At 46.6% G+C, this 24,119-nt stretch overlaps 1 protein-coding gene across 3 annotated transcripts in view; it reads left to right on the forward strand.

The window, feature by feature from the left end:
* The window catches only part of RUNX2 (RUNX family transcription factor 2), a 206,134-nt gene extending 201,054 nt beyond the window's left edge, over positions 1–5,080 (forward strand). For all 3 annotated transcript variants that reach the window (XM_074348839.1, XM_074348840.1, XM_074348841.1), the window contains one exon: positions 782–5,080. In XM_074348839.1, the coding sequence (XP_074204940.1) occupies positions 782–1,260 (479 nt within the window). In that variant the 3' untranslated portion in view covers positions 1,261–5,080. The remainder of the gene's footprint in view (positions 1–781) is intronic.
* Positions 5,081–24,119: the final 19,039 nt, after the last annotated feature.

The raw sequence follows: 24,119 nt of genomic DNA on the forward strand, positions 1-24,119 counted from the left end.
CGTTAAGACTCGAAACGCAGTGATTCCTAGGTGCTGAGCCTTCTTCCCCCTCCCCACCCACTTTCAAATCCTACGATTTAGGTCATGTAGACCCTCGGGACAATTTCTTAGGGCCAGACTCTCCCTATATGCCTCCATAAGGAAGATAGTTCCAGAATACTTTGAAGTCTGGTTTGATTTGTTTCAAAATCTGTTACTAATATGAAGAATAAAACAGGATTTTACATTGAGAGTTGAGACGGGATAGGCCCATGTTAGGGTCTCTTTTTGAAGTTCTTTCATTGATGAAGGGGCCCTGCTAAGTGTACTAATAACAAAACTGATCATTTTGGAGTTTCTTTATATTGAATTGAGAAAAAGAAACATATCCGACTTAGTAAAAATGTCACTTTCAAATATCTGAGGTGTAACGAGAAACAAAGAGAGAAACATAAAAATCAGTGAGGGTTCAATCTTAAAGTGTGGTGAGTGAATCTGTCTGATCCGAGTGTTGGGTTGGTTTGCACACATGACCTAGCACGTATTTGGGTTTTTAAAGCCCTTTGGGGTTCTCTGAGGGATGAGGAACTTGAGGATAAATGCTGCTAAGACTGTCAAGTGAAGAAAAAAAACAAAAAGACTGTGTAGTGACCGGTGCATTTGAAAGTCTGTCTGTGGCTTGCTTTTCCTTTCTGGGGAAGCTTAAGTTTTCTTTCTTTATTTTTTTTCTTGAAAAAAATTTCTATCATATTTTAATTGATATTTACAGATTTTTCCCCCCATCTTCTGTTGTAATTTTTAGGTGCTTCAGAACTGGGCCCTTTTTCAGACCCCAGGCAGTTCCCAAGCATTTCATCCCTCACTGAGAGCCGCTTCTCCAATCCACGAATGCACTATCCAGCCACCTTTACTTACACCCCGCCAGTCACCTCAGGCATGTCCCTCGGTATGTCCGCCACCACCCACTACCACACCTACCTGCCACCACCCTACCCCGGCTCTTCCCAAAGCCAGAGCGGACCCTTCCAGACCAGCAGCACACCATATCTCTACTATGGCACTTCGTCAGGATCCTATCAGTTCCCCATGGTGCCCGGGGGAGACCGGTCTCCTTCCAGAATGCTACCGCCATGCACCACCACCTCGAATGGCAGCACGCTATTAAACCCCAATTTGCCTAACCAGAATGATGGCGTTGACGCTGACGGAAGCCACAGCAGTTCCCCAACCGTTCTGAATTCTAGTGGCAGAATGGATGAATCTGTTTGGCGACCCTATTGAAATTTCCTCAGCAGTGGCCCAGCGGTCTCTGGGAGCCACGTCCCAAACGTGTCGACATATACATATATAGAGAGAGTGCTTATATATGTATATCAACTAGCTATCTACAAAGTGCCTATTTTTTAGAAGTTTTTTTGTTTTGTTTTGTTTTGTTTTTTTGCATTCACTCACTCTGTCACCATCTTGTGACCCTCAGAGGGTAGATATTGAGAAGCAAAAGGCCCAAGAGAGACAATCCTAATCAGGCTTCAGATCGTTTTCTCTCTAAAATGTACTTTTACGAACAAACCAAGGAGAGAGGTGTTTTCGCTGCCGTTGTCGCTTGTTCGGTCTGTTATCCTAAGTAACCTGTTGGTGCGCCAGTTCAGAGTGGTGGACTCCAGGTCCAGGAGGAAGAGGAGCCCAGCGCTCCCTCCCTGTGCTCTGAAACCACCCGCGCTCATGGCGGCCGGTGGCCACGGTGCGTGGACACGTGCCCTCCGCAGACCCGCTTCCAAAGCCAGCCGAGGTGCACGTGAAGGGAAGAGGGGCAGGACGGGGGCTCCCACGCCCCTGCCATCCCTCTGCAGCAGCTGTTCCAAACTTCCCCTTCCCCCTTCTCTGCAAGTATTCATTTGAACTGTTTGGTTCAGTTGGTTTTTAATTTTTTCCCCCCTCCTTTAAGAAAGTGACTTCAAAAATACTGACCAGGATAGATTATTTTATTTTACTTTTTTATACTTTTTCCCCCCTCTTCCCATTTAACCAAAAAAGAAATCCCATCCCAAAACCACACCCCAACACCCCAACTCTGCCCCTGCTTCTTTTATGCAAAACTGAAAATGGCAATGCCTTATTATAGCCATAATGGTATAGATAGTGTTTGTGTTTGGCTGTGTGTTATTTGTCTTCTTTTTTTTTTTAAATTATGAATATGTGTAAAATCTGAGGTAACTTGCTAACGTGAATAGTCATATAACTTTAAAGATATATTTATAATTATTTAATGACATTTGGACCCTTGAAACATTTCTTAGTGTATTGAGATGTTGACTTCGGTCTCTAAAAGTGCTCTTTATTAAATAACAAATTTCTTCAGTGGGCTAGAGCCATATCTGAAATATTGCTAAGCAATTTCAGTTCATCCAGGCACAATGTGATGTTTTAAAAATACTTCCATCTCCAAATATTTTAGATGTAGCTTGTTTTTGTGATGTATGAAGGAAATGTTTTGTTCTTAGTTCTTTCAGATCTTTCATTGCCTCTAACACAGCTTTGCCTTTTAAAAAGCAATAATTCGAGATTAAAAAAAAAAACTCTCAGTCCTTTATCACTTACGTTGCCCTTCATCAGCATGAAATGCTGGAGCGATGTGGTTTCCTAATTTCTTTGAAATAATGATGACTCTTGTCGTGTTAAGACAGACAAGCACAAGAGAATCACTGAACTGCAGAAAAATGTTCTGTGGTTTCATAGTTAAAGCAAAACTCTCAATTGCCAGGCCTCACAGTGAAGACACGATCAGCTTAAAGCCACACGTGTGGCCCAAGGATCCCTCGTGATACACGCAGTACAGGAAAGCAAAACTGCCCCCACCCGCCTTACCAGTTAAGACAGGGGAACCCAAATCTGCCTTTGCCTAGGCCCCACTGGCGGCTCTCCACCGAATTTGCATTTCAAGGAGCAGAATTAAGTCACTGCCTCCCAGGAGCGGGGTCAGCAGCAGGCAGCTGATCTAAGAGCACACAGGCGGTGGAAACCAGGTCCAGCTTCTGACATTCGCATTTCTCACGATGGAGGGCGAAGGGCAGGCCCGGCCGGTGGAGTCTGGCGTCGACTACTGTGTGTGAAGCCCTCCTGTCGGATGCACTTTGACCACTCCTGGCGGCCACGTGGCACATCCTCAGGCCCAGCCAGGACCACTCCACGACACCACCGGGCAAATCCTCACCCTCCTCCCCCGCAGGCCAGGGCCCCGGCATTTGAATTCTATGTCCCACCCTAAGCAGAACCTTCTAGGGATTTGCTTCCAGCCCCCAGAGGTCCCTGGCTCCCCGGTCATCCTCCAGGCCACTTCATAGGCCGCCAAGCATCTCCGGCCGGCTTTGCGGGACGTTGGACCTGTCCTCGCCTGGGAAAGCACCCTGACTCCTCCTAATAAAAATCGAGGGGAAAACCAAAGCAAACCAAAACACTTTGCCTTCTAAAGGTTGTATACCAAGTATGCTTCGATAAATAAGCCACTTTTTTATTAAGATGGAAGTAGTAATTGATACTATTTATTGTTTGTGTGTGGTAGCTTGAAGCACGCCACTGCCCATTTGTTTGTAAGTGTAAAATATGTGTGTTTCTTTCAGCAGCACTTAAAAAAGCCAGTGTCTGGTTACACATTTCAATCTTAATTAATTGACATAAAAATGTTACCGCCAGTGCCAGCTGTACCCTATTTAATTAAAAAAAGGTACTATATCTGTACTTTATTTTTAATGTTAAAAGGGCTTTTTTAAGTTTACAGGACACATACAAAGTGACTTAAGGGATGCTTTCGTGTTGAAATGTTATTATAGTGGCTGCAGGCAGCAACCCAGAAACACTTTAAAAGTTTTTTTTTTCCTTGGGAAAAATTCAAGCACTTCTTCCTTCTGCCCTCACTCCAACCACTCCAATGGGGTAATTTACATTTCTTAGATCAAATTCTGCCCTTTTTCAGCCTGGGGGTTAATTTTTTTCTTTTATCTTTTTTTTTTTTTTTTAAACTGAACCTTTAATTTGCACTGGGTCACAATGTATGATTTGTGATTTCAAGACCAAATCAAAGCCTTACTGCTACTCTGGAACTAGCCAACACTCCACTTCCTTCAGGTTCAAATGGCATGGTTCTTGGTGTAGCACAAATGTCGCTGGAGTTTACAGCATGACCAGTACAGCCACTTTTCCCACCTGGCTTTAGCCTCTGTCAGAGTTCTGGAACCGGTACCACAGCTTTGGGTTTTTTTGTTTTTTTTTTTTTCCTGAAATGACGTCCAGCCTGGAACTGGGAGACTCAGCAGATCAGCTGTGGTTTGCTCTTCAGACCAGTTCTCCCCACCAGGGCCTTTTAAAAGTGAGCAGAGAAATCCCCACTGTCAGGGACCATCCAGTGCAAATTCCGAGGGGAGGAGACATGTGCGTGTGTGTTGGCTTATGGAGTTCCCTGCGTTCCCAGGAAAGGGACTGACTCAGAGTCTAGGTTAATACATGGAAACACAGAGCATGAGCGAAACCAATCATTCTGTCTGTGAATTCGAAAGAACAATCATAAATAAAATCAATAAAAGACGACACTTCCAAACTTTGAATTTGTTATTCTTAAAAAGATAACGCGTTTAAAAAAATACTTTCTCTGTGAGGTTTTTTTTTAGATGTTTGTTTACTTCATGTTTACAAATAACTGTTTGCTTTTTCATGCAGTACTTTGAAATATATCAGCCAAAACCATAACTTACAGTAATTTCTTAGGTATTCTGAATAAAATTCCAATTTTTTTGGATATGCTTTACCATTCTTAGATTTCTGTGGAACAAAAATATTTGTAGCATTGTGTGTAAATACAAGCTTTTCATTTTTATTTTTATTTTTCCATTTGCTGTTGCCCAAGATTTGCTTCCCATGCACATATTGTACAAATTCTGCTTTGTGCCACAGGTCATGATTGTGGATGAGTTTACTCGTAACTTCAAAGGGACTATTTGTATTGTATGTTGCAACTGTAAATTGAATTATTTGGCATTTTTTTCTCATGATTGTAATATTAATTTGAAGTTTGACTTTAATTTTCAATAAAATGGCTTTTTTTTTTTTTTTTTTTGGTTTTGTTATGTGTGTACACTGGGTCTTTTCTCATCGGCGATTTCTCCTCTAGTCTGACGCCTCCTCCTCCCTACACCTGGGCACTTATGGGTGGTAGGATTTGCCAGGGTTGGATGAGAGCAGGGATCCTATATTACTGGTGAGAGGAAAACTGTCTTGGGAAGCGCTGGGTTCTTGTTTGGTCCTGCCCCTAGAGAGAGGTGGGCGAAGAACCAAGCAGTGCACTCATTTCCTTATCAGCCTGTTGTCTGAAGGAAGGAGTGCCCGCCCCATCCTTGGGAAAGCCCCTGATTCCAACCACGGGACCAGTCAGGGTAGAAAGACAGCAGCCTGGATGGTTCCGTGATTCTCAGTCTCTGGGCCATGAACGGGGCCGGCAAGTGAACCCCCCGGCTGTAGTCCCAGGAGCCCAGGCAGCCCAGCCGTAGTGGGTAGTGTGTTTTCCTTCCCACATCTCTTTTGGGTTCTTAAAAAGAAAGTCAACCAAAGACAAGGATGAGTGAAAATGGACCTGGGCCTGGAGAGCTCAGCCTCAGAGAAATTCTGCTACTAGTGAGCTTCACTCTAGTTTGGAGTCTTTTTTCTGGGCCACTGTTTACTTTTGGTAAGTCCCTCCCCTGCCAGGAGGTGGAGGGCCCGGGGTAGAGTGGTTGCTTTCTTCATGTCCTGTGCTGTCCGTCCGCGCGGCTGTAGACGGGGGACCAGGGACCGCGGGGCCGGCGAGTACAGTCACTGGGCGGCCGCCCACATCCCGCAGGAGTTAGAGGCCGCCTTTCAGATCTACTCATTCTTACCCCTTTGGCACTGTTTTCTGAGCCGTCTTGGAAACTGCTAGTTTCTAAGACTGGGAGGCATCCTAAAAGCACTTGGGTGAGCTTAGGCCAGGGACCTTGTTTGCAACTCTTGGAGGGTGTATATTTATTTATCCTTTTAAATTAAACATTGGTGTGACTTTGGAAGGCATCGCACGGGAGGTGGGCACCGCGGCTTTCTTTGCCTCTCCAGCTTTGTCCAGCAGCAGCAAGGTGTGGGGCAGATCACTTTCCTCCTCTGAGTCTCAGTTTCTTGGTCTATGGAAAGGCACTGGACTGGCCCTTGGTACCAGTGACACTTCAGGCTGGATAATTCTTTGGTGTGAGTGTAGAGAGGGCTGCCCTGTGCCTCGTAGGATGTTTAACAGCATCCCTGGCTTCCGCTTGCTACGTGCTGGTAGCATCTGCCCAGTCGTGACCATGAAAAATGTCTCCAGACATTGCCAAATGTCCCCTGGAGGGCAAAATCCCCCGACTGAGAACCACTGGGCTCCAGGCTCTCTCTGACTTCCTAGGTCAGGCTTTCTGGCCAGAGCTGGTGCAAGAACCCATTGCTTGTTGACACAGGGCAGCCAGGCAGGAGACTGAGGGACCTCCCAGTGATGGATGCCCATCCGCCTCTCCCATCCCTTCACCTGACGGCACCTGGAGGTTTGCATGTGTCGTCAGGGAGGCTCCCGGCTCTCCCGTCTGCACTTCCTCCCTCCTCCTGCCTCGCGGGCCCTGCAGCCAGCGAGCAGCACAGCTGGAGGCTTGGGCGTGTGTATCATGGCTGCTTCTGTTTCTCACTGGAAACTGCAGGCGGGAGAAGAAAGCAGTGTCTCCAGTGTTTCTGACCTTTGTGCCTCCCCGCCCCCCAAATATTTAATCATCAGACATTTCTCGGAGAGTGGGTGTTTCCTGTTAACTCAGTCCCGGCCGAGACTGGCCCAATAAACACCTCGACTCTCCGCTGCAGAGTTTATTTGGCTGGGAAATGGGTATCGCCGTGTAAACAGGAAGCCCCCTGAAGTTATTATCTACAGATGCGGTTGAAGAGCCACATGTTTATATTTATGGGATTTGAGAACAGTCTGAAAAGGCAGGCGGGGAGGTAGAGGAGGCCCTTGTTCACAGCCGGGGGAGCAGGGCCCACTGATCTTCAGGAGCTGATTTTCAGATTTTTCATTCCCTCTGGAAACGGGTGAACGGTACTGACACGGCCCAGAGCCACGGGAGAGATGGTTGATGATGTAACCGCACCCGGATGATCAGGTTAACAGTAGGCAACCCGAGTTAAATCTCTGTCCCACTTATTTAAAGCCATTTTAGAGAGCAGTCCTAGGAAACAGGGTTTCTGTTTTTGTTTTTGTTTTGGCTGGGGTAGGGGGAGTTTATGATAAGACTGCCATCTTGTAGTCTCTTAAGTTTTTCTGGGGAGAGCTCAACTGACTTCCCCATTTCAGTGAGCCAGCTACCCTGGGAGACCCCCGGCAAACTCATGCATTTGCTCAAGTCAGGTCCTAAGGGCCTGGAGAGGATGCCTTCATGGGAGAGTCTGCAAGGCCTGAGCTGGCCGGGTGTCAGTGCAGAGAATGAGTGGGCCGAGGGGGCAGCCGGCCTGCACACTGGCGCTGGGTACCCCGGGTTACTCTGAGTCCTTCTCCACCACCTCATCTCTTCCTTTCTTGGCTCCCTCCTCGGGCCAGAGGAAGATGCTTAAGTAAGGCCAGGTAGTAACCAATACTTGGAGTGGTGATGCTTTCTTATTTAAATGATGAGCTCTGAGCAAAGTCAAGGGAATCTCCCTCCTCCCCGCCACCCTTCCTGCGCACCCTCTTTGTGACCCGTGAGGGGCTTCACAGACATAGCCGTTCTATCCGGAGGGCTTGGAAGTGAAGTTTTTAAAAAAGTAGTTCATCAAAATTTAGCGAAGAAAAGGATCCACTGCAGATGTAAAGGGTCCTATACTAGGCAGGGTGTGTGTGTGTGTGATTGGGTGCCTGCCCGCAGGAAGGGAGGGAGGCGGGGAGGGAGGGAGGAGGATGGAGGAATGGGAAGAGGTACCAGGGCAGCCACAGGGAAAGCCGAGGCTCACCAAGCACACAGGTGCCCCTTGACACAGCATCTTTTTGCCAGATGTTATTATCCCTGCAAATTCTACAAAAACACACATCTTCACCCACAAGTCTTGAAGCAGCAGTTACTCTTCTTCAAATAGGTTATTTAGAAGAAACAGGGGACACTGGACACCCCTGAGATGTCAGGGGTACAGTGACACTGACATTTAAGAAAGGGTTATTAATTTTTGTAATATTTTTATTCGGAAGTGTTTAGGAGATTCAACGGGCCCTGCTGTCCTGACGTGCTCAACCCACTTAGAAAGCGGAGGGATCAAGTTTCTGGAAACTTACTGAACTTTAACTAAAACTTATTTTAATTTTGTTTTCTTGTTATATTGTTGCAATGATATCTTGAACATTTAGTGGAGTTTTCTGAAGAATAGGCTTTATGATTTAGCATTGCAAAGGTGTTTCACATCATGGTGGCTGAGTGTTCGTCCCAGGTCATCCCGTGTCAGTCCACAGCCAATAGGAAGGGAAAAATCCTCCCCTCCCCTCCCCCGCCTGTCAGCCTTATAAAGAAACCAAAACCATCTAGCAAAATATTTTTTTAAAACAATGGGGCTGGGGGAGCAAAAATTCTTCCACACAAGCCCCTCAAGAAATAGTTTTGTCTCCTTAATATCAAACGAAACCAGAGCACAGAATCCACAGCCAGGTCTCAAGCAGTCTTGTACTCCTTCTGTCTTGGGACATTTCTCCCGGAGAAGCAAAAGTACCAGACTTAGCCCGGATGAGGTGGTGGAAATAAGATGCAGTGGGACCAGTGGAGTTAGAAGATACAGGATGTAGTGGCAGAGCTGAAGGGGTCTCTGGAGAGATGAGGGTACCAGGAACCCCCTAACCACAATCAGATGATGGATTGATATAAATGTGCAAATTTATTATTTAAAACCAGCAAAAAGCAAACACACACAGCCACATGACACGCGCAATCTCGGGAGCCTTAATACAACAGTTTTATGATTTAAATCTTTGACATCCTTTCCTTCCTAAAGTAGGTCGTTTATTTTTGTATAACTCCATCCATCTCTGACAGTGCAACAACTCCGGCCAGTTTCACTTTCTGTTTCTCTGTGAGTTTCTCTCTCTTCTTCTGCCCCGAAACGAGAGGAACATTTTGTGGGAATCATGACATATTCCAGTAATGCCTTAGCCCTTTTCTGGTTTTCTCTCACAGTCGTTTAATATTGAAATCTTGAAAATCACAGTGACCTTTCTCCTTCTTAGCAGTGTGCTTCAGGAGTCTTTCTGGGCGTGGCTTTGGGCATAGAAAATCTGACTCCTTATTGAGATCTTATTAGTGGTTTCACAGATGAGAAATGCAGAGATTAGCACTGAGTATACTTCTCAACCAGCACTTCTGGGACACACCGTGAACTCAGGTTGTGCAGGGAGAGACTGATGGACCAACTTTCATTCCTCATGGGCCTGAAGGGAGAGAAGGATCCAAGTCAGGGTGGAACTTCATCAAGGAGTTAAGTGGTTAATAGGAACTCAGTTTTTTTTATTGGCTAGTAAAACCTCTCAGGGTTTTTCATATTATATGGTTCCTTGGGGCTCCTAGCCCAATGCTTTAAAAAAAAAAAAAAGCAAAAGACGAAAACAACAACAAAAAAGCTGGAGCCTAAATACCGATGCAGTCCCAGTCTTGTTTACTTTTTCATTTCCGCAGTTGTAAGAAAAAAAAAAAATTCCTCTGGTAGTTCAACTTTATCACACTGCAGGAGCGGGTCAGTGTTTGAACAACTCCAGTGAGTTTTGCCTCCCGGTGAAAGGAAAAAGTCCGCTCTGTCTGTGTCTCTCTGTTTCAGAAAAAAGGAGCCCATGATGCAAATAGTAGAGGCATCGGGAAATTTTAAAATGAAAACCTCACAGGATGGGGGCGGAGGAGGGAGAGCAGATATTGAACCAAAACTCCGACTCTGGAATCCTGAATGCAAATATCTCTGTCCTTCATTGCCCGTGGTGCTGTTCTCTCAGCAGAGCAGGATGTTCTTGTTTTTAATAATAGCCAGACCAGATGCTAAATTCTCCGCGGCAACATGCTGGATAAGTGAGAAGGCAAACAGCTGATTCCTGTTAAGATGAACACCAGGAGAATAAGCCAGAAAGTATGAGAATTCTCTGGAGGTTTTTGCTTTGTAAACCCCCGTTTGGCAGAAAGATCACAGAATCCGAGCTGAAAACACAGTGTGTCCTCCTGCACCCGGTCCTCCTCCTCCAAGCTGCTTGCTGGGGGCCTTGGAGTCTCCTGCCTTCTGGCCATCCAGCCCTTCCCTGAGTTTTCCAGAGGACTGGCTCCCAGGTCCCCCAAGAGGGAAAGTCGGAAGCCCCGAGCCCTTTGGCTTTCAACGACTATAAGGAAAAAAATTTTCGTCAATAGGAGGGATTTTTTTACTCGCTCCTTGCCATAGAAAATAGTGAGGCCCTGAACCCGAGCCAATGATTTTAAAATGGCATCTTTGTTCCATCTTTTTCACTCCCTTCTTCCCCCTGTCAGAGTCCATCAAATCTCTCAGTTACTGTTTTGTTTTAGAACATGCCACACATGTAAGATGCGGCTTTCTCCTTTCCCGGGGAGCTGCCAGGGCCGCTGCGGGGCTCTGTGGGGCCAGACTGCCCAGAGCAGGCGGTGACCAGGCCGCAGCTCCTGCTGGCTCGTGCCACCCACAAGTTGCTTCCCAGAGAGCAGGGGTGCCCAGTGCTGACAGTCTGTCCCAGGGGCTTTGCTCCCAAAGCCTGCATGAGAGTGAGTGAGAGAAGGAAGGAATGTTAGGAGCAGGTAGAGAGGTGCATACCGGTCATGAGTTCCAAAAAGTGGAACTCTCTGTGGCCTTTCCTCTTCACATCCTCCTCCTAAGCCCCAAACGTCCTCTCCCCGATTGCTGCCCCCTCCTCTGCAATGCACAAAGGACACACCAGCCACCCTTTTCTCATTGTTTTCTTCCTCCGTGGTTGTCCTTGAAGTTTACTTGGCCCTGATCTCACTAGTATGAACATCCCGGAGGGAGGAAGGAGTGGAGACTGAAGGTGTTTACCTCCTTCTCCTCCTGGGATGACACGAAGGGCACTGTTTTCATTTCCACCTTTGGGGGAAAAGTCATATTATCAAATAATAATACTTAATAACATTTAACTTTTATTGCACACTTGACTATGCCCTTGGCCTTTGGCTGAATATTGCCCATGACTTATCTCAATCTTCCCAGCAACGTATGAAGAAGGTAGGACTATTTTATCCCCATTTTACAGATGAGGAAACTGAGGCTCAGACTTGCCCAAGTCACATGGCCATTAAGACTCCAGCCTAGAGCTGCCTGATTCCAGAGACCATGTTCCTAAGCAAAAACTTCAGACACAATCTCCTTTATCATCTGTGTAAGGGAGAAGGTAAATGAGTTAATGATATATAAGAAAGCCTTGCACAATGTCCATAACATAATAAATATAAAATAGATGGGACCTATTATCCTTACTCATAGTAACTAAGGATTCTTTTAAAGTGTGTCAATAAAATTCCCAAATAGTTTGAATCACAGTAGAGCTGGAGCCCCAAGTGGAATGCTTTTTTAAAAAATACTCTTTTAACATTAAAAAAAAAAAAAGTTGCTCTTTAAAAGTAATCTTTTCTATGTATTTTATAAACTAATTTTCTACTGAACATTATGGCTAAGTTTGGCAATTGGCTTAACACAAGGGAACTCAGAGACATCACATCACAAAATCCATACATTTAAAATACACGGGCACATTCAGAACAGAAATGTTGACTCCACCCCGACCTCAATCCCCAATCTGTAATCTCTTTCAAGGTTTTCCATGTCAGTGTGTTGAGTTTCGTGTTACTGTTACTGGAAAGTGTATTAATGGACCTAATTTGGCAGCATTGGCCTCATCTAACAAGAGAAAGGCCCAAGCCAAGAAATTTCTGTCAATGTCAACTCTTACCTTTGCAGGAGTGGCTCTGGGGTCCTTCTCACCACCTGACAAAGGGGCAGCACTCAGGTCTCCCATTTCTGAACCGGCTCCACTAACAGGCAGCACTGTGTAGTGGAGAGAGTGGATCCTGGAGGCCCCAGGCCCGGAGAAACCTGGCTGCAGCCTGAGATGGGACACCTGGTGTGTGCACGGCTTTGTGTACTTGTGCAAGGGCCTGGCGGAGCCTGGGAAAGGGATGTCAGTGTTCTCTGCCCTGAATCATTTAAATCTCTTTAACTGAATAAGTAGGTTTCTCTCCAACTGTCCTAAAGCTTTTTATAGACTATTTCCTTACTTACTTTATATGGACTTGATATCCCATTTTCCTGAAATCTCAGAGAGAAGAAATGACCTCTCTCCCTCTCCCCCTCTGCCTTCTTTCTTTTATTCCTTCTGCAAACATTTATTGAACACCTACTGTAGGCAGAGCAATCTGCTGGAAGGCTCACCACCATTGAAAAGCACATTGGAGAGCATCTCTGTTCAAGTTAATCCTTCCCAGTAAGGGATGTTTGTCACGCCATTCTTTATTTAAGCAAATTCATGAATGTTGCAGGTTGCCTAAAACAGAGATGAAAAAGTTAACAATTATTTTCTAGAGAAGATTTAGATAGTTCTAATTTCTGCTTATAGCCGATTTCGTTCTCCGTTTTTCATTTCCTAAGATGGTCCATGGCATCTATATTTAGTCTTACAAGCCTTTCACTTCCACCACCATAGGGGAGGCTTGGTGTTTAAAAAGTGGGTGATTTTCATTTAATCATAAGGGAAAAGCTGCTCTTCCATTTCCTCTTTCCTGTTGTCACAGTCATGCAGCCAACTCTGCATTAAGAGGTTGAGTGGTGTACTGAAAAGGGAAAGCAGTAAGTGGCAAAAAGATCTGGGTTCCAGATCCCTACTAGCCAAATGTGTGACCTCAAACAAGCCACTTAACCTCTCTTGACCTTCTCCTTAAACGTGGGCAGTAATATATTACCTTCCAGGTAGGATGCTAAGGTTCCATGGAGCAGCTCCTGTAGACTTGGAGTGGCTTTTAGAATGGAGAAATTACGGGGAGTTTTAAGAGGCAGCTGGGGTCTTCGTAGCATTCAGAGAGAGAATGAGGTCCATTGTTTCTCACAGAACTGGCAAAAATGGCCATTTTGTAGAGGATTAGGAAATGAAATCCCAGAGAGGTCAGGTCACTTAGGTGGGATCACCCGTAGACAGGTGAGGGGAAGACAAGCGTTGAGCACCTATCTCCAAGCAGTTCTCATACTCACCCCCTGGAAGAGACATCTCCCTCCGTCGTACGAGTAGCAGCTTCTGCATTAACTTTTCACTAAGCACTTGTTTACTTTTCTACTTTTCATGAACCTATTTCCACTTGTTATAAACTTAGACAAACTGATTCTGTTAAAAATTTCTTATACTCATGTGAATTAATTTCCAACATATAGATTCCATACCATACTCCCAGCTAACCTTATTGAAGAAAGACCTATTATACATTACTTCATAAAAATCATAGCCAAAGATACCAGGCCTGACTAAGTGAGAAATTCAACCCGATGGCATCAACGTCATTCCTTTCTGGACAAAGATGATCTATCCGTTGGCCACATGCTTTGAGTTGATTGTCCATTAATGGAAACGAGGCCCCCCTTGCCCTCATTGGTAAGAGTAGATGTCATGACCTTGTGTCCGAAGTCTTTCTTGTCACGGCTTCTTGCTGTGGCTATAAAGATGAGGTCACGCTCTTGATTCCATTAAGATGATATCCTAGCCATCTAAACAAATGGTACATGACAGCTAATCCTGAAGAACGATAGACTTCCCATCTCAATTTTGCCTTTTATCTGTTTACTACCTGAGTTACCTATAACCAAAGTCGCTTCGATTTTAAAGATGCAAGAGGAAAACCATGCTAATGGGGCAAGAATGGAAGACACAGCTACCAGGTGTAGTGTTCTTAGACGAAAGTTACAATGTGGTTAATCATCCAGCCCTGGTTTAAGGAGAGACACAACCTTATTGTACCAGGTGATTATCAGACACAAGTGCAAAGCCATTTACAGGACAGAAGGGAATGGAGGGCTAAGAAGAGGAAGAATTGGTAGCCTCCCCCATTCCTTACTGGAGAGAACAATTGTCACAACTTTGCTTCACAATCTCCAACTCTCATCTGATCTTGAGGGAGGGGGCAGCATTTTTCTTTATTCAATAAATACTGATTGAACACTTGCTATAAATGGTGCAGATGTAAACGTCTGAGACACACCCCACACCCTCAAGAAAATCACCGTCTGCTCAGAGAGAGAAATAAGCCTGTGTTATTAACCTGTGACGTCACAGCCCAGTGGTGCCACAGCAGAGGCGGGAACTGAGGGTAGAAGAGCCCCACGGGGGCAGAAACCCCTGGGCGGGGCAGGAAGATGACATGGGAGCTGGGTCTGGAAGTAGTGAGTAATTCCTTGCCGTTCTGGGTCTGCTGCCGATCTGGCATCAGCCCCCATCCACCCTGCAGCACAGTCCCTGGGAGAAGACAGGTCCCTCACCACAGAGGTCCCACCGAGAGCCCTCCAGAAAGAAAGAGAGAGCCAGGCGGCAATCCCAGGCATTCTGGAGCATTCCAAATCATCCCCCCGCCCGAGAGGTTGGGCACCCGGGGTTCTCGGAGGAGTTAGAGATGGGCATGTGGTGGGGGGTGGGGTGAGCAGTATCAGAATCTCTGTGGGATCCGAGTCCTACTGCAGAAACCATATTCAATATCAGATACTTAAAAACCCAAAGAAATACCTATGGTATTAAAATATACAACGTGAAGGGGAAAAAAAGCGAGATCTTAATGTTTAACAAAAGGAAGTGCCAGTGTGAAAACTACTGAGGGACAACAGCACGAGAGGTCAAGTTTTCAGGACACGGCGTAGGAGTGTTTTCTCTGCTTGCTTCTCAGCCTCTACTGCCGGGTGGACTGGAGTCTTGATGAGGAGGTGAGGGGTGATTTGGCACAGAGGACCCTTCCGCGTTCAGTAGCGTGACAAGTATAAATGGTGGGGATAAGTTTACGCTCTGGATGGGACTAGTCAAAGCACTTAATGAGAGAGTTATGCCCGTGACTGCCCCTGCAGAAAACTATCAAGCAGGATTGTGGGTCTCCTCTATCCACCGCTCCAGACCCGCCTTGGGAGGCCTGCCATGCCCCTAAGGGACCTCCCACGGACCCTGCTTCCCTCCCCAAGCCCACACCAGCTCCCCCTGCACTGTGGACCGCCCTTCTCCTTCCCCTTTGAGGAGTCAGTATATTTGCCTTTCAAGGGCGGTTTTCTGGAACCACTAAAACCTGACTTCCAAATCCATGTTCCCTACTCAGAGGGCAGGAAATTTCCTGGGGTTGGTTTTTTGACATCCCTTGCATCCCATTCTGGGGCTGCTGCCTTCTTGCAGACTACTTTCTTAGTCCGCCAGTCGAAAGCCAGTTCTCGTTCCTCTCTCTCTCTCTCTCTCTCTGTGTGTGTCTCTCCTAAGAACCCTGCCCAGATCCCTTGAAGTAATAGGGGGGCCGTGATCTTAGCCTCTATGGGTTGGAGTGAAAATGAGGGAGAGAGTTCTGGTTCTACCTGAAGCTCAAGTCAGGAGCCTTGTGTTTTATTACTGTCTCTGCAAGAGACAGTTTATTGATTAATGGAACTTTATTAGAGTTATTAGAGCAAATAAAACACACGCACACACCCGTAAATCCATCCCTCCCCTCCCAAACCACCGGCTGGCGAAGTGAGTTCTATTTCCAGCCCTGACACCTTGCCCGTTTGTCAGTCTCCGTCTTGGCCACATCAAGTTCCATCGGGTTTGAGTTTATTGGCGACGCAGTGAAGTTTATGTTGTCATAGAAATTAGCCTTGATGGACAGGGATACAGCCATGGGATTGGGGCGCTGGGCAGCCTCGTGGTGTTGGCATGGCTGGGATGTTAGGGTGCCTGGAGCCCTCTCCAAGAAAAATCAAAGCTGGCTCTTTGCATCAGCGAACGAGAGCAACAAGACACTCCTGAGGGACAGGCGCTTGGACGTGACTGTGAGCTGCCCAGTTCCCATTTCCCCCACCCTCCTGGTGCCCCCCCGGTGCCAAAAATCCTCCCCCATGCAAGGGAGGCGGGGTGGGGAGACCTGAGGTTAAGCCTCTCTTCTCCAGTTCGTGGTTAGCTTTCGTAGGCTCTTGGCTGTTTGACAACGTTGGATCATAATTCAATATTTCTTACTGAAATACTTGACCTTATTGTTAGTTTTTGTGACAAGGGGAATTTAAAGGCACTGCAAGAATACAAGCAAGTGTGGCTGAGAAAGGCCAGGGTATGCTGCTGACTAGCGCACAGTTTCTTTTTCTGACATCTATAAAATTTAGGTGAAAACAGGTCAACATTGATGTTGGCAAATGGGAAGGCCGGTTCTATTGTTAGCAAACGGGCTTCAGATATAAATGTAAGTCTGGTTCAATCAAAACCACGTTTGGTTTTAGACACCAGTGATGTGCTTTCTATTAAAAAAAACCCTATTTATATAGATGCACAAAGTATAAAAATATTCTTTGGCCAAAAGGATCCTTTTCTAAGTCTTGTGTCAACTTGTTGAAGGACAAGACCTCTTTCATTTTCTTTTTAAAATTTGTAGGGTCTGTGCCCTCAGCAACCGCCCCCCCCCCCTTTATTTTGAATTGGCCAGGGCTGTTGAAGATCGAAATCATATATTAAGAAAAATCCTGCCTTGCCTGACATGGGGACTTACTGGAGACTGCTGGCTGGTGGCTGAGAAAGAAATGAAGTTACAGGAGTCAGATATATAGCCTCCCAGATCTGGCCTGAGTCTCTGATCGCTTTTATGGGCCCCTCTCAGGAGTCTCATAAGACAGGTTGGAGCTCACAGAGGAGGAACAGAGAGTTCAGTGACTTGCCAAATCTAGATCGTGGAGGGTCAGTTAATTTTAGCCTACTGGGCAGCTTGCTGGTCTTGTTTTCTCTCTGTACGGGATGGTCTGAAGTCCTCATCCTGCTAAGAACTGGAACAATTGTACAGTGTCGGCTTGTGTCCTTCCCCACCCCCTCCCATGAGCAAGTCAGGAGATGGAGGACCAGAGTCAAATGTGGGCTGGTTGACAGGATTCTAGATGGGTTTCCTCTTTCTTGGGAAATCCTTTCTTTTTCCTTTTTGTAAAAATTGAGGTGAAATTCACAGAGTATAAAATTAACCATTTTTTAAAGTGAACAGTTCAGCGGCATTTAGGGCACTCATTCTCATCACCCCAGACAGACCCCCTGCACCCCTTAAGCCCTTCCCCCCTGTCTCCACCTCTAGGTTCATTTTTGAATGCAAGCTGGTGAGCCGTGCGTTCCTACAAAGTGTCGTTTTAGGGTTTTGCAATTTGAAGTAAGTCACGGCTGTGTTTCCAGGAAGGACAGAGGGGAGAGTGTATTTCTTGTAGGGAAGGGCAGAGTCCCTGGGCTGGGAATGGGGGGTGGGTGTTGGAGGTGCAGGAGAGCCGGTGTCTGGAATCACAGGGTCACCCCAGAGTCGAAGACTTTCTAAACTGACAGCGGGACCAGCAACTGACAGTCTGTTGGGGTAGCTGCTTTCTGGGGCTGACTTCTGGTCTCCTGCTGAGGTGATGATCCCTTTAAAATTCTCAGCATTCTCACTCTCCCGCGTCCCGTGTCCCGTCTCAGAGGCAGTTTATTCCTCTAATTTGTGTTGGGAGGCATCCAAGTCTGGCACCAGGCAGTCCCCGCTCAAGAAGCCGGGAGGTGGTGCAGGCTCACCCAGGTCTGGAAAGGGAGCTCTCCCCAGGATGCTAACTGCAGGCTGTCTCCTTCAATACACATCATCCCGCTGGGTAATCATTTTCAAATGGCAAACAATAATAAAAGCTTTCCTCTATTTTGCTTCCAAGTGTCAACGTATCGACTCTACGCAGGCTGTAGATGTGTGTGTGTGTGTGTGTGTGTGTGTGTGTGTGTGTGTGTGTGTGTGTGTGTGTGTGTGTGTGTGTGTGTGTGAATTGTCTAAGAAAAAGTAGTTTGGGGAGCATTCAAGTGCATTCGGAACACTGGGGATCACCTGGGGTTGCTTTCCAAACCCTCTATGGGAGCTGACCTGGAGTGTGGGTCAGAGACAGACCTCGAGTGTCAGGTGTTTTCAATCCGCCTCTGGAGGGAGCCAGCAGGGTCTCTCCTGAGTTGGGTCCCGTGTGAACCTAGGGGTAGCTTAAAGCTGGGAATGAGACAGTTGTGGGGAAGCCAGAGGCCACATTTGGCTGCTGAAGATGTGTGACTAGATCCTGAAAGGAAAGTGCCAAGTGTCTGACCACAGAGGGAGGGTGGGGCTGACACCCTGCTCTGGGTGCACATGTGTCCTGGAGGCTACAGAGGGTCTCGGGTCTCATCATGACCCATCTTCCTGGAGTGTCTATTTTCCTTGAACAGGTTGGAGGAGGGTGAAGTTAAGTAATTTAACTGGTAGGTAATTTCAAACAGCTTTTATATTAAAATATAGATGAATAAAGTCTGGAATGCTCTACAAAGTTCCAAGGATTTGGAGAGAGAAAACATGACTTTGGATAAATCTTCTATTTGTAACGGGTGACTCTGGGCCAAACACAGGCTGATGCCCCGAGTTAAGGGTTTGCACTCTGCTGCCGGGTCAGTTGGCTGCAGTAGAAATAATGCAGGGCACTTTCCCAGAGGCCCGTGGAGTGGGTGGGTCTTGTCCAGTTTCCCTTCCCCATACCCTGTCCCTGCACTCATCCAACTCCATCCCCTCCTGCAAACTTTCAGGTCCCCTCCTCCAGGAATACTTCTCTACCACTCTGACCCAACTGCTCAATGACGCCGTGTGTTACCTGTGCTGTGAGTTTGATGCTCCAGTCCTCTTGCGCTCTGTTTCGGTTGTCTATGTTTCTGCTTAACAAACGACACCACAACTTAGTAGTTTAGAGCAACCGCTGTTTTATTGCTTATGATTCCGGTGGTGGTGGGGGGAGGAACACAGGCAGGGCTCCACGGGGCAGTTCTGCAGGGCTCCCTTGGGCTTCCTTGCGGCATGGTGGTCCCAGGGTAGCCAGAATTCTTCCACAGCCCAGGCTTCTGAGAGGCACAAGTTGTACATCTTCTAAGGTCCACCTTGGAAGAGAAGGTGGGCAGGGTCACTTCCGCCGTGTTCAGTTGGTCAAAGGCAGTCACAGGGGTCAGTCCAGAGTCAAGGGGAGGGAAGGAGACCTGCAGCTCTTACTAGGAGGAGAGGCGAAGGATTTACGTTATCGTTACCCTGCCACACGTATTGAACCCCAACCTGTCCGGCTTTGAAGCCTGCGATCTTAGCCACTCGGCAGTCAGACCCTTAGATACCACAGTTCTGAGAGACCCCTCTCAGTGCCAACTGCGGTGGGACTTAGTCAATGTTTGGTGGTTATTTCAGGATTTGGACATCAGTAACAGGTGTGTGAGAAGAGGTCTACAGCTCGAGGAGTCCTGTACAGGCAGCCCCTTTGTCATCAAAGCACAAGGATAAATGGCATCCTGGTGATGGAGAAGGTGTGTGTTTGGCTGGGAAGGATGAACCCCTAGTGTTTTGTAAAGAGGGTCATTAGACATTTCCCTGAGTCCTGTGATGGACCGAGTACATGCCTGATAACCCAGGGCTGAGGGACTCTTGTTAAGGGGAAGATTGATGCTCTTCCACTTAACAGTTCTGCAGAGAAGAGCTGGGTGGCAAGATTCCTCCAGACTCGCCCAGGGCACCTGGGGGCAGTCAGGCTGGAACGGCTGCCTGGTTGTCACTCAGAGACTCAGCAGGGTCCAAGAGCCACCCTTCCAGGAAAGCAGAGAAAGGGGCTATTGTTTCTTGCCACTTTAAGTAGCTGATGACAGTACAAAGGAATGTAGTTAGAACCTTCCCTCTGAACTACGGAGGATTCTGAACTACGGAGGATTAGAACTGACTGAAGAATCAGACTCTCGAAGCCTCTGGGCACAAGGTGTGGGAACCACTGTGGGGGCAGAGAGGGGAGGGAGTGCCCCTGATGGTGGCCATGTAGATTCTAGAATTCCATCCCTCGACCTCCCAGGGACTGAAACTGCCATCCCACTCTGGGCCTCAGTTTCCTCATAGGCAAGATGAGGACCCTGGTGCTTAGGATTCTTTTTTTTTTTTGAGGAGTAAATAAAATAATCTACATAGAGGGCCTGGCGTGGTGCTTGCCACAGGGTAAGCACTTAATAAATATTAACTTCTTTCTCTTAAAAATGTTAGAAAAGGGACCTTAGAAATCACTGAATCCAATTTGCGAGTGACCAAACTGAAGCCAGGGCATGTTAACACGATTTGCCCAAGTTTAAGCAACATGTTGGTGAACCCTTATTTCCTTCCTCCTGTTCCATAGACGTCTGAATCCCTCTAAGGACGTAGAAAAATTTTCACCAGAGCCACACTGCAACCCCTAAATGGCCACTTTTGGCTTTTATTCTAGAGTAAAGTGCTCCATATGACCCCGAAGGACACGGAGTGACCAGAAGCGAATATGCTAGCAAAACATCAAAACAAGACCAAAAAAATCTACCACACTGGCTAATTTCAACATGAAACTCTTTGAATAAAGCCATCCACTGAAATCACATGTCTTTGTTCTTCTACCAATTTCTTTTTTTTATTAAAAAAATATTTTTAGAGATCCGAGTCCAGAATTATAATAAAGTAAAAAATAAAATGTCTTTATCCTGCCTGAGTCCCCTCCCCGACCAATTCTACTCCAGACAGCTCTTAACTCGGGTTCCACCTCACCTCTTTGTTAATCAACAAATCGCACTGGGAGCTTCATAGCCCCCTACCCCGACAGGCAGGGCATTCAGTCCGTGGAATTCAGTTTTCCAGACTCCCCGGTTCTATGGGACATTGTACTCAGGCCCTGTCACCTATTTCTGAACAGTAAGTCATCCCAAAATGTAGTGGTGCAAGAGGACGACATTAAATTAGGCTCACAGGTTCTGCAGGTCAGGGATCGGAACAGGCTTGTCTCCACTCTCAACAAATGGCCTTAGCTGGGAAGACTCGGAAGGCTGGAGGTGTCTTGACTCCTATGTCTGGTGCCTGGGTTGGGCTGGATGAATGGTTGTCTGAGCTGGGACTGCCTCCTGGGGGGGGCCTCAGGGTCTCTGGACATCGTCTATACTTGCCTGGGCCCTGAGAACAAGTGTCCCAGCCAGCCTGGGGCGGGGAGCTGCGGTTACGCCACCCTGCACACACGGTGATCGTGCCTTCTGAACGCTGAGATTCTGCCGTCTAACAAAGGATTTTGCTGCTGCTTCCCGAGGAGGGAGGGAATCTAAGAGGTGAGATTTGGACTCCATTTGATCTCTAGGGCATTTTGCAGGATTACAGAGATGGAATCATTAAAAATGGAGCTGGCTTTTGGGTAATCCTGCGGAAAGTATGGTTTTTAAGCTGTTTGCTGGAAATTTTCCCTTGCCAAGCTGAGAAGTGGGGCCACCACCAGCTGCATTTTAACTAGAGTGAGACCCTCCCAGCAGACCCCCAGGGCTTCCTTCACCCCAGAGCCTGTGTGGGGGTGAACTGGACTTGGCATTTTTCCCATCGACAGCAGGAAAATGGCAGCGCGGGGAAATCTCAGGGGCCAAGCAGCAGGAAATGTGGCCTCATTTGGAGGGGTTGTTGGGCCCCACCCTCTAGCCTTTTTCCCACCTGTGTACACACCCAGAAGGAACATCATTTGTATTGAATCCAAAGAGGAGCCTTTGAAGCCCTTGGAGATCTTCAGAGCAAAGTGCTGGGTGAGGTCAGGGCATTCAGGAGGCCCAAGTGGAGGGCGGGAGGCTGGGTGTGTGGCTGGGTGTGTGCCAGCCTGGCTGCTCTGAGGCCGCACACAGCCAGAGTGATGCCCCACTCACGGCCAGGCAGCCCAGCAGCCGTGTGGTCCAGGGCAAGAAACATGATGTGCTGCGGCCCCATCTCCTTATGTTCCCAGAGTGAAGGGAGAATTAGCTCACAGCTTGCTTTGTACGAGGCACTGTGTTAAGCACTTGGTATCATTAGTCTGTTTTGCTTAATCCTATGAATCCTATCTATGCCTGTGAAGTAGGCATTTTGATTCCTATTTTATAATTAAAAGACCGAAGCTCAGAGAGGTTAATTATCTTTTCTAAGGTCACACAGCAAATAAGGGACGCTGGAATTCCAAAGGGGTAGTGCCATTTGCTGTTTCAGACTCAGCATGGCCACAAGGCAAGGAAGCCATCCTCTCCTTTCCTTCTCTTCCAGTTTTCACTCCTTTCCACACTTTCTCCTTTACTCAAAACCACAAGATGTCCATCACCAGGCTTCTCGAGGCTAGCTGGTTAGGACCAAGAAGAGGTTTTCTGCAAAATATACTTGAAGAAATGATGTTAGAGCCATGCAGTCCAATACAATAGCCTCCAGCCACATGACTGTTTACATCTAAATAAAACTAAATAAAATTAAGAAAATTGATTTAAATTTTAAAATACAGTTCTCCAGTCACACCAGCCATATTTCAAGTGCTGAATAGTCACATATGGCCAATGGCTACTGCATTAGATGGTGCAGGTGGAGAATATTCACATTATTGTGGAAAGTACTATTGGACAGTGCTGCTTTGGAGAATCAGCGTAGAAAGAATCACACTTTTATAACTAGCAGCATTGCTAGTTTTATTAATATTTCTAAAGGGAGATCGAGGTGTTTATTTTCTCCAAATCTTTCTCTGAGATTAAAAAAGAGACTATGTTTTTACAGTGCTTTATAGTCTACAAACTGCATTCAAATACGTGATCTTATTTAATGCAATAGGTTTGCAAAGCATGGTAGGTAATGATGTTACAGGAAAAGTAACAAAGGCTCAGAGAGGTTAAACAACTGGGCCAAGTTTCTATAAAGAACCCAGATGTCAACACAGGGTCCCTCACTGTGCATTTTCCATGGAGAGAATCTGTGTCTATGACTCCTGAAATTATCCTTAGGCAAAATCATTCAATCAAAAGTACTTTACTAGGGACAGTATAGCTCAGTGGTAAAGTGCATGCTTAGCATGCACAAGGTCCTGTGTTCAATAACCAGTACCTCCATTCAATAAATTAATTAAAAAACTTAATTACACCCCAACCTCCAACCCCGAAGTAATTTACCAGTGTTCTTGTGGGGGGAACTGTGCTTGTCAGTTTTTCTTCTTTAGACTGTCAGGTTTTTCATCAGGTCTTGCCACTAACAAAAACTTCGTTTTCTTCCCAAAGTTGTCAGCAGCTTTTATAATTAGGAGTTTGGAGTTAACATATACACAGTACTATATATAAAATAGATAAACAACAAGGACCTACTGTATAGCACAGGGAACTATATTCAATATCTTGTAATAACCTATAATGGAAAAGAATCTGAAAAAGAATATATATCAGTATAACAGAATCACTATTCTATATCCGAAACTAACACAACGTTGCAAATCAACTATACTTCAATAAAAATAAATTTAATTTTAAAAAGTGAAATCCCCTAACACAGGAATTTTATAGTTTGCAGCTTCCTGCCTCTGCAAAACCCTTCCTTCCTTTCCCCAATTGCTCCTGTCGCTCCTACCCCTCAACCAGGAATCCAGAGAGTAAGAAAGCATCAGACTTAGACGCCGTCCTCCTCTGCGTAGATCTGGGTCCTCCTGTGAGCTTGCTGGCCTTCCCTGTGCTGCCAAGTGGCGGTTTCTTCATGGGATAAAGGGATGCTGGCCACCACCTTTGAGGGTAGGGCGGGAGGGAAAGCCTGGCCCATGAGCAGGCTCCCAGGTGGGCGGGGTAACCAGGACCTTCTGGGAGAGCCCTTGCCTCTGCGATCTAGTCCTGAGAAGTGGCTCAGGCTGGGAGGATGGCCCTTGTTGGTGGAGGGACAATGTGGCAAATGAGTCTTGAGTAGGTGGAGATTTGTGGGAGCCTCTCAAAGCCCACCAGGTCAAATGGCTACTCTCCTGTTTCTCACTACGATACCTGTCCTTCCAAATGCTGGGAAACATTTAAGCACTGGCTCGCCAGAACAAAAACAGAAACCTTTGTGTGTAGTTTGCAGATTTCCGTGGTATAAAGCTTCCCTCCCCAG

This window comes from Camelus bactrianus, chromosome 20 (genome assembly GCF_048773025.1).
Source record: "Camelus bactrianus isolate YW-2024 breed Bactrian camel chromosome 20, ASM4877302v1, whole genome shotgun sequence".
In the NCBI taxonomy this organism is placed as follows: Eukaryota; Metazoa; Chordata; class Mammalia; order Artiodactyla; family Camelidae; genus Camelus; species Camelus bactrianus.